This window comes from Penaeus vannamei, chromosome 24 (genome assembly GCF_042767895.1).
Source record: "Penaeus vannamei isolate JL-2024 chromosome 24, ASM4276789v1, whole genome shotgun sequence".
NCBI lineage: Eukaryota > Metazoa > Arthropoda > Malacostraca > Decapoda > Penaeidae > Penaeus > Penaeus vannamei.
The window spans coordinates 23,946,634-23,957,391 of record NC_091572.1 but is presented as its reverse complement, the minus strand read 5'-3'; the positions used below and the strand labels follow the sequence as shown (position 1 = coordinate 23,957,391).

At 41.2% G+C, this 10,758-nt stretch overlaps 1 protein-coding gene across 1 annotated transcript in view; it reads left to right on the top strand.

The window, feature by feature from the left end:
- The window catches only part of LOC113803329 (uncharacterized), a 41,603-nt gene extending 31,324 nt beyond the window's left edge, over positions 1-10,279 (top strand). The window contains exons 18-21 of the mRNA XM_027354093.2: positions 1,279-1,435; positions 2,348-2,811; positions 2,972-6,206; positions 8,085-10,279. Coding sequence (XP_027209894.2) covers positions 1,279-1,435; positions 2,348-2,811; positions 2,972-6,166 — 3,816 coding nt within the window. The 3' untranslated portion in view covers positions 6,167-6,206; positions 8,085-10,279. The remainder of the gene's footprint in view (positions 1-1,278; positions 1,436-2,347; positions 2,812-2,971; positions 6,207-8,084) is intronic.
- The last annotated feature ends 479 nt before the right edge of the window (positions 10,280-10,758 follow it).

Below are 10,758 nucleotides of genomic sequence, written 5' to 3'. Positions count from 1 at the left end.
GTGTGTGTGTGTGTGTGTGTGTGTGTGTGTGTGTGTGTGTGTGTGTGTGTGTGTGTGTGTGTGTGTGTGTTAGTGTGTGTGTGTGTGTGTGTGTGTGTGTGTGTGTGTGTGTGTGTGTGTGTGTGTGTGTGTGTGTGTGTGTGTGTGTGCGTACATACACATACACATACACATACATAAACATATATATATATATGTATGTATGTATGTATGTATGTATGTGTGTACATATATATGTATATATGTATGTATGTGTGTGTACATGTGTAGTATTTCTTTCTTTGTGTGTAATACGGTAGGTGTTTCTTTTTATTTCTTCACCAATGTCATCTAGTTCTTCCTCTCCCTCTTCATTATCACCATCCTCCTTCTTATCCTTTTTCCTCTACTTCTTCCTCCTTATCCTCCACCCACTACTACAAATTATTGCTCCATCACTATCGTCATCACCATCATAATCAAATGCTAAAAGAACCACACACACGCACAGGCACACACACACACACACACACACACACACACACACACACACACACACACACACACACACACACACACACACACACACACACACACACACACACACACACACACACACACACACACACACACTCACACTCACACTCAAACCATTACAGCTTCTTAATACAACATTTGCTAACTAAAACTTCTGCTTACCACATCTGTTTACTATAACTTCTGCTTACCACAACACCCGCTTACCACAACCTCTGCTTGCCATAACTTCTACCTACCACAACATCTGTCTACCATAACTTTTGCTTACATCTGCTCACTATATCTTTTGCCTACGAATCTCTCTTAATCCCTCAGCCGTTATCATCCTCACACAATCCTTTGATAACATTGTCTTACCTATCTGGGATCCTTGAACTTGTGTGTGTGTGTGTGTGTGTGTGTGTGTGTGTGTGTGTGTGTGTGTGTGTGTGTGTTAAGTTTAGATCTATATGGAAGCAATTCAATAAATATATGTATAGTAACTTATGAGATATCAAGACAACAAACAACTCAATATATATGTTCTCTTGCTTGGGAGAAAAATTGACACATAAAAGTTCATAATCATCATGACTAAGCTACAGGCCTCTTCTTTCCTTCGTCATCGTCGATGTATCGCTGAGAGAGACAGAGACAGAAAACGTCAATGTTAATCTCGGCCTCTCCATGCCTTGTCCATTATCAGAAACATCCTTAGGATAAAAATAGTAATTAAATTTCCTTTTAACCCCAACCTCCCTCTTTTCCTCCCCTGCCAAGGCCGCCCGTGTTGAGCGCGAAGTAGCGAGGTTCCAGCGCACGATCGACGAAACGCAGAGGCGCTGGGAGGAGAACTACGCCCGCGCCGCCCCTCGCTCCGCGCCCGCCACAGGGCATTCCGACAGCTCGACGGAAGGGCTTCACAACCCGCGACCCGGTGAGTGTGGGCGACCTCGTGTTCGTTTTCTTTCATTGTTTAGGATTTTTTGTCGTAGAACAAGAGTGAGTTTTTGTTTATTTTATATACATCGTCATGGGACACTTTCACTAACGAAAACCTCTTTGTTTTTTATTTTTTCATGTGTGATTTGGACCTGAATTCTCTTTTCTTTGAATGGGATATTCGGTAGTCTTTTAATTCCAGATGTCTATAGACTTATCCCTACCCCCCTTTCTTCCAAATACTAATTGACCGTTTCATTATAAACTCCAGTTACAGCGATAGGCCATGCTAGGGAGGTTAGTTGAACTTGGACGCGTCGGTTGAGGGAATACAGTGCCTTGTGAAGGCGTGACTCACCCTCTCAGTCCCCTGTAGGAGATTTTCAGGCCATCTCTCCATAGAGACTGATAGGTGGACACCCTGGCACTTGGTACTGTCGCATGACTAGATCATTAAACAAAAGAGTTCACAGAGAGCCCCATCGTGTCCAGATTTTTGGACGATCAAGAGCTAAAATTGTTGACAAGCCTTGGATGCCATTAACATACAGATTGCTTAACACCCTTTGCTGTAGTTGGCCGCTCCTCCGGGGTGGCTCCCGCACTCGCCCGCACTTGCACGGCTAGATGATCCTCAGAGAACCACGGCCTCACTTGCACTTGTTCTTGCGCCATTTTGTCTCGATTATTGAACATTTATTTATCCAGACATATGTTATTGAGCACAAGATGTGTCATTTTTAAGGATTTAACGAAATTTTCGAAAGTAACAGTTTTATTTGAATATATAACATTTGCATATGTTCTTCAGACATTTTGATAAAATATTAACATCTATCTGGAGATACGCAGGTAGTTCGCCAAAAACACAATGGACAATCCAATGACCCTACTGCTTCCATTGCAGCTGCCTACCTGGTGCCTCCTCGGCATGATCTGTGGCGGACAGTGAGCGTGGACACCCTCGGCGAGCCGGCGAGAGACAGGACGACGCTGCAGCCTCTCCTGCGCCACACCAGCGTCGACAACCTCAGGCCCTCGACGAAGGTGTCCAACCTGAGCCCGCTCGGCCCTAACCCCCGCCAGAACAGTATGAACACAGTGAGTAGCCTGAGTAACATCAACCTGAGCAATAACTGCGGAGGGAGCAAGGCGGCGCCGAGCTACCAGCCCCAGCCAGCGCACGGCCAGTCAGTCGAGAGCATGAGCGGCTACAGCGACGGGGAGAGCCACGGCGACGGCAACGACAGCGACGTGTCCACGAGCACGCCCGACAAGGTCCCCGTGCTGCCGTCAGTCAGGAAATTGGCTTCGAAGTTCGACGTCGCGAGCAGAGAGAGGGTCAATGATTTAGATAAGCACGGGAAAGATGTGAGTACACCGTGGTTTCCCTTTCGTCAGTGTTAACGTTTCTATTTTGTTTCAGGAGATTAATGTGTATAGATATTTATATATATGAAGTAGTATTTTAGAATTTGTATTTCATCTATATACTTGCGGTACTGAAAATAAGATCCTCTTTGCTAAACAGGGTTCTCTTGCATTTAATGGAAAGAAGAACATCTTCATCGAGAAATCCTCCCCAACTGACCCGCCGTACATCAGGAACCTCACCAACAACCTCAACAAGAGAACCGAGAAGACCTATAACGTTAAGGAGGTAAGGTCTTTGCCCAACAGATCTAACACCACACACGACCCCCAACCCGCTTCTGACACTGACACTTACTTTACTGATCATGACGACTCTGAGTTTGACGATCAGGCCACAGTGACCAGTGTCAGCTTGCCTCCGACGCCCCATTCGCTCAATGGGGGACTCAGCTACAGCACTTCCAGCCTCTTAGACTCCGACTCTTGCTATTCACTGGACTCTAGGGACCAGAACCAAGCCTCCCCCGGCGAGGAAGCGGCCAAGACCATTTTCGGGGTCACGCTGCGGAAGGTCAGTTCTTCATCTGGGAGCAGGTCGTCCGTGTCCAGTAATTCCCTTCGAACAAACGACGAATCTACCTGGCATAACAGCCACTATGACCGACAGAACTCTTATTCCAGCTCAGTTGATTTGCATCACGAAAGGACTCCGATTTCAGAAACAGACAGCGATTCCGATGCCCCCAACGCCCTTCGGCAAGTAACGATTATCAAAATTGATGACAAAACAAAACATGAGTATCAGAGCATGACAGATTTGTCTCTAAAATATCCCAAGGAACATGACAATCAAAGGAGGTACAGCAGCACCTTGAACCTTGCTTTAGAAAGTGAATTTGCTGGAGCAAATCAACCCGTCCGGAAGACGTCTCTGCAGGCGCTTCCTCCCCTCCAGCCCCTGAGTGCAAATTCCAGGCAGAAGAGCATGCCAAACCTCGCTGCGATGCCCAGCATAGCTTTTGCGCCAAAGGGACGCAAAAGGTCAATGCGCGATTTCCTTAAGAGTTATCAGAGACAGACATCCCTGAGTGAGATTAACAGGATCGAGGAAAAAGTTGAGGAGGAGTGGAATAACCAGAGGAATGGACACGTCCCTCTGCAGCGCATGACTTCAGCACCTGCATGGAATCATAACAGTTTCCATGAAGAGCAGAATTTATCTCAGAGTAGAGACATACAACCAGTTCAGGAGGCAGTAGCAAAACATGAAACCTCCTCTCCTGTTCTAGAAACTGAACAAACACAAAGAACAAATGATATTGAGTCACCACCACCTGTTGCATGTCAGAATTCTCTGCCACCCACGAACCATAGTTCTAAGATAGAATATCCCTCTTATGAAGAAGAGATTGGCCAGGGAGTCAAGAATGTCCAGCATGAATCTGATGATGAATCAAGTATGTCTGACAGTACAGTTACCTCAGACACTCCAGAACAAGACGATACAAAGAAAGCACCCATGAAGAGGGCTAAAAGTGTATCTGATCTGTTGAAGCTTTACACAGACATGGAAACCAAAGCTGGAAGACCGCCAAGCAGAATTTCAAAGAAAGAATTATTCGGTTCACAAGACCTACTCCGTAAAAAAACTATTCAGCAAAGTCATGAAGAGGAACTGATCCAGAGGGAATTTGTGCAGTCACGCGAACAAGTGCGAGGGAAAATGACCCAAGGAACCAGCCTTGAGGAAAAGTTTTCACCAAATGCTTTCCTTGAGGACCAAAGAGTAGAGAACTCAGTGGAATATGTTGGAACCGCGCCCGATCTGTCAAAGACATACATGCAAGAACAAGTCCAAAGTGAACCGAATCAAGATACAAGTACAAATGAAGTGCCGTCACCAAGGGTTGTTCTTGACGATGGGAAAGTGAAGGATTTCTTAGAATATATTGAAGGTGGGTCTTATACATCGACCCCAGACAGTGCAAAGGAACCAAACACCACTGAAGGAACGACTGAAATGGACACACATAAAAAGCCATTGGTAAAGGCTAAAAGCATTTCAGACCTTTTGAAATTATATTCTGATAAACAGAGCAATGGAGAAGAGACACCTTTGAGACAACCCACAGAAGATTCGAAGGTGAAAGCAAACAAAACTATCATAACTCTCTCTGACAACGAACAATATCCAAAAATACAATCAACTTCTGCAAAAGTAATCTCTGTTGAAGAGCCTGTGTCCGTGCACAGATCCAGAGGCCTTGAGAACATTCCACTTAAACCGTCTGTAATTTCCAGCAAAGCCAGCTCGTATGATCAGCCAGACTCGAAGACACCAAAGCTTCAGCATGATCTCCGCAGAAGTCCAAAGACAAATGCCAAAAATACAGGGACAATTACCTCAGGCAGTGTACCCTCTGAAAAGCCTGTTCTCTCACAAAATACAAAACCATTCGGTAAGACTTCCAGATCAAACGAGAAAATGAACGACAATGTTACTAACAAAGATAGAAATGGAAATTCAATTTATGAAGGAGAGGATAACAGAACAGTCATTAGTGTTTCAGACAATTCGCCTCATTCCCTTTTCCATGCCAGTATCATTAATATAGACAGTGAAGATAGTGGTTACTCGCCTGTAAAGTATCCTTCTTATAATGACGCACATCATTATCCCCCATTGGAAGATGAGAACACAGGCAAAGGATATTATTCTACCAGCAACCCAGAGGTGAAATATTCCCAAGTCATTCCTATTGAAATGGACAACCACTCGTCACAGAATAGACCAAAGATGATTTCCGAAGACACAAATGACTACCCAGTGCAAGTGATTGAGGCGGAGTCAAAGGGACCTCATGTTACAGTCATTTCCCTCACAGAAGCGCCCTCTTCTGTGCCCCCTCCTGTGCTTCCTCCTGCACCGCCCTCTTCCGATGAGAGCAGTGAGGAAGAAGCGATGTGCGATCCTCGGTCCCTCACGAAAATGATCGTCCACGGATCCCGATGCGGAAGCAGCACCAACAGAAGACCCGGCCAGAGAAAGAAAAGCATAACGGCGGCCTCCGTGCCCCTTAACTCTCCATTCTCACCAGTCAGGAGAAAGGCTTCGCTCTCTCCCGACGGTACAGTCATCTCCCCGACAGCCGTCACCACTTCCCCGACATTCACAGACGCCCCTTTGCTTAAAACGAAGCTAGGACCGCAGTACTCCTTTGACGAAGGGGTCGACCTGACGCTGAGTGACGCTGACCTTGCCCAGTCAGCCGTCTCAACCGAGTCGAAGTCAACCAGCAGTGTGGACACCATCGGCAAGGACAGCCCCGAGCCCAGGGTACTGTGCGACTAGAGGCACGCGTGCATGACACAGAAAGGGTCAAGAGAATGAGGTACTACTGGACTCCGGATCAGTCAGTCGTGGGCCTGTCGGTTGTTGTTGGGTCTTCTCACTTGCAAAGTCTTTCAGATTTCAGTCAACTCCATGATATAGTGCATGTAATTTGAGTTACTTAGTTAAACACTATGAACATTATTATGGGGGATTTACTTTGCATATTTTCTTATTAAATGGCAGGACAGTTCTAAGTTATTATTGCCATGGGTGATTCCATAGATTACAGGGAATTTAGTTGATATACGAATTACTATATAATCCTTACCATATATTTTGATGTTATACTACACCCCCCCCCCAAAAAAAAAAATGAAATCTGAAAGAATTGCTGAGATTTGAACTGCGAACGTCCATTTTCGTGGGGATTTCCTGCTTTATGAAAACGAACTACAATATCTTGAAATTTGGTCTTAATGGAACTGCTTGCAAAATACATACACATCTACCTGTTGATTGCATATTGTGTATGAAGGTGGTCGAATTCAAGATTTCCCTTATTGGTGCTGGTATTGTTTGAATTCGTCTTGTGTTGGTTAATTTTATACTGAATGGGAGAAATTTTCTATCATTTGTATTTCTCTGTGCTATCTGTGGGTCTCAATATTCTTGTAATAATAAGCACCATTATGTGAATATTATGTGGACTCCAGGTGGTTTTGTACATTTGAATACATACTTTATGATCTTTGTATGTGGATGTTTTTTTCTTGTATTTTTTTTCATTAATGCACTTACTTGCTACCAATATGTTGGGTTCCAAACGTACAATGTTGCACCTCTTTTGAATGATTTCCCATCTTCTACTGTATTACTATACTCGTTACTTCTGCACATTCCTCATTACTGTCGTGATTGCCTCTGTGACGCTATGACTTCTTTACGTTGAACTGTGACTGTGGGATTGTGACATTGTTCTGACTGGACTTTTGCTTGCTTGCCTTCACTGTATGTTATTTCTTGACAACTGTTTGAGATTTTATGTTCCTGTCTTATTTTACAATTTTGATGATCTTATTTTTTAATAGATATTTTGATTATTCATGTTTCAGCTCTAAGTTTATATTTGTTTAGTGAATGATTTTTTAAAATATAAAACTAAAAGATATTGATGTGAGCATACAAATTTTCTTTTTGTACTTGTATCTTCTACAAGCACACACATAAGCACAGACACACACAGGGACGCTTACAGTAATTTTTTCACTACCAAGGAGTAATAGGTCTTCCATCACTATAGTTCTTGATGCAATGATAATTATTTAAAAGTAACATTAAATGAATCAGTACATTTAGTCTCCCCGCCCGCACCTTTTGAGATGAAACGAGTTATAATTAGAAACAACTTCGATACAGCGCCCGCCCTTTTTGAATAACATGTACACAGAGTCACTAAACAAACCGTGCATAGTTGCATAGATGTCAAATGATATTTTGTAATGTCTATGCTTTCGTTTTCCTATTTCACTGATTTGCTCAAACCTAGTTGATGTTATTTTGTGCCACTTGTGATTCCCGTGCTGATATCTAGTTTATTCTAAGGATATTGAGATGTTTCTTTCCTGTCTTTACATGCAGCTTATTTTTTTAAATAATGGAAGATGGTGTAAGAGGAAATTTATGATGAAAATGTAATCTAATGTGAGTAATTTTCTTAGACTAGTAAAGTAAGGAATATTTTTATATAAGTAGCAGTAAAATTATTTAAAATATGAGATTTTGTAGATTTGTTTGTATTTCTTTTTTGAATGGATAAGGATCCGTATCATTTCCCCCCAAAAAAAGGGGAAAAAGCAACGTAGGCTGCACAAAAAGTTATTTCAACTCTAACAATTATATTTCAAGTATTAAAGCATTTCTCTGACTCCCTTCGCAGGTTCACAGCCTAACGGCGCGCTGCGTTCCTCGGCGATTCCGCGAGGGCTTGAAGGAGCACCCGGCGAACGGCCACATGACCTCGAAGACGCAGCCCACCCACACTTGTCCCTCTCCCAGACGCGATGCCCCTTCGCCCGAACACCTGGGCATCCCTTGGGGTCCTGTAGCCATCCCGGTCAGGCCCACACAGGTGCACGGGGACACAAGCGATGACTCGTCTGCGCCCCCAGGTTCCCCGAGGCGCGTTCCCCGTCGGAGGAGCGGAGGACGTCGAGACACCCCTGGCTGGTACGCAAGACCCGAGTGCGGTTCCCTGACAGATCCTGCGGTTCCAGTTGCTGCTGACAGTGTTTGCTAGACTGGAATTATTTCTTTTTTAATGACTGTGCAGGTTACATACGCATACCTATATATTTTACAAAAAAACACATAATGTTCATGTCCTTAAAATTATTAAAAAACACATTACATTGAAAAAATAAGCCCATTCAAAGTTCTTGATAAAGAAAGGCATTCTTTTCCCTCGTAGAACCGCTTTTATGTATGAAGATTCATGAGAAATCCTCACGACTGATCTTAAGCGACCTCTCCCACTGCCTCTGCGAAACACTACAACTCGACGTCCCCATGAGAGGTCCAGCCCAAGTGATGTGCAATTATATGCTGCCATAGCCATACATATCACCTTCACATTCATGAGAGAAGTTTAAAAAAATATCAACTCCCGTTTTTTTCTGAATATAAGTGGATCATAGGGTCATTTATATTTGAAACATGAATAATACAAAAAATATAATGAAATGCAACCAGTCAAATCGGTAACGTGGTCGACAATAAAAGATTACTACTTTTTCACTATTTTAGAATTTGAGACAATACTCTGTAGTGTTGCTAAAGGAGTAATTATAGTGAAATAGCTAAATACTTCAAGCTCCTGGACTTCAAGTGACTCTGCATAATATTGAGTGTGAGGTGTGTAAATATATGAAAGAAAATCATCACACGATTTGGGTTACATTGTTTTCTCCAGAATTACTTACTCTGTAAACATAAAATCTTCTGTATGAAGGTGTGTATATATTTAAAAATGTATTTGATACAAAATGAAATGTACTACAGCTAATATGTGTACCACAGCTAATGCAATTACTGTACTGAATGTAGAGTTTTCAGTAGACAAGCTTATGGTATTGAATAGAGGTGCCTCATGTCAAGGGATAACTGCTCTATTAAAATGATACAATTGAAACTTCACTTTAAGTACTGCAATCTTTAACATAATCACCTGGTTCAGTTTAAATTCTTGATTGTCACTTCAGTATGAAAAATGGTATGGAAAATATTTAAATTTCTAGATCATAAGGTGATTTGTGATTGGCAACTGTGATCAAACTCAGCATGGTGGTAACAGATAATGTTTATATGATGTTGAATAGTGTGTACGTCTATTTTTCATAAACTGTGTACTTTATGTATGAAAAAGATACCTTTGTTGATAACTCTAAATGTAATGGTGCCTTTATGGAGTATATTGTAACTAAATGCCTTATATGTTAGTGATTATGTTGTATTATAAACGATAGATTACAATCAATATTTTAGTGTTGTATAGTCACTTATAAGAACAAGCTCAGATGATCCATGTACTTACAAGTTCATAAAATGTAAAAAAAAAAAAAAGTAATTGCTTTCAGTTATTCAATCATCTGTAAAAGCAAAATTTGAACCCTCAAGAAATGTAAGAAATAGTATATGCATTTTAAGGTTTATAGCTACTAAGCACATCTTAATTCTGGTGTGTTTCTGAGAAAGCAATGCAAGTACTTCTCAGAAAAAAAAGTTAAATTGAGAAGAATGTATTATATCATGTATTATGGATTTACATGTATGAAGTTTCCATTACAGATTGAATATTATTACACTTTTTTTATTATGTACAGAAGATATCATTGCTCATTGCTTTCCATATTTCAGTTCAATGGCACAGATAGAAACAATTGCCTTTGTATCAGTATTAAAATGTCTTCTTTGATGTATGCATCCTGATTTCTGGTTTCAAGTGCCATACTGCAAACATCATTTATTATTTCGTTATTTCCTTTTCAGCCTTTATTTTATGCTGCTTACTCAATAGTAGTGTTATTTCCAAAAATCAAGAAAACTTCCTTATTACTCAAATATATAGACTCCATATACTATGTTTTCTTTTACCCTTTATGTGCAAGAAATGTGACACCTGATTTTCCATTGGCACAACCATTTTAAATTGGTGAAGAGTATATCAGATTAGTGTCTAAAAGGAAGATGTAATTTTTTTATTTAATATTTTAGATTTCTCTCTCTCTCCCCTTACAAAAATTAAAGAAGTCTGCAAGATCGACTCATTTTTATAAAAATCTTATTTAATCTATCCATGTCCTGAAATGCCCAAATGACTAACAGAATTTTATTATACTTTGTAAACCCTGATATTTGAAAGGGTAATTCTTTAAATGTACAGGTATTCAAAATCAGACATATTTCGATTTTGACACTTCCAATATTCTTTCATTTTGAACAATCCCCTTATGGCATATTCTTTAACCTTCAATAGATTCATGTCATATTAATATACAGTATGGTTTTCTATCAACATCAAATGAAAGACTCAAAACCTTCAGAAATTCATGTTG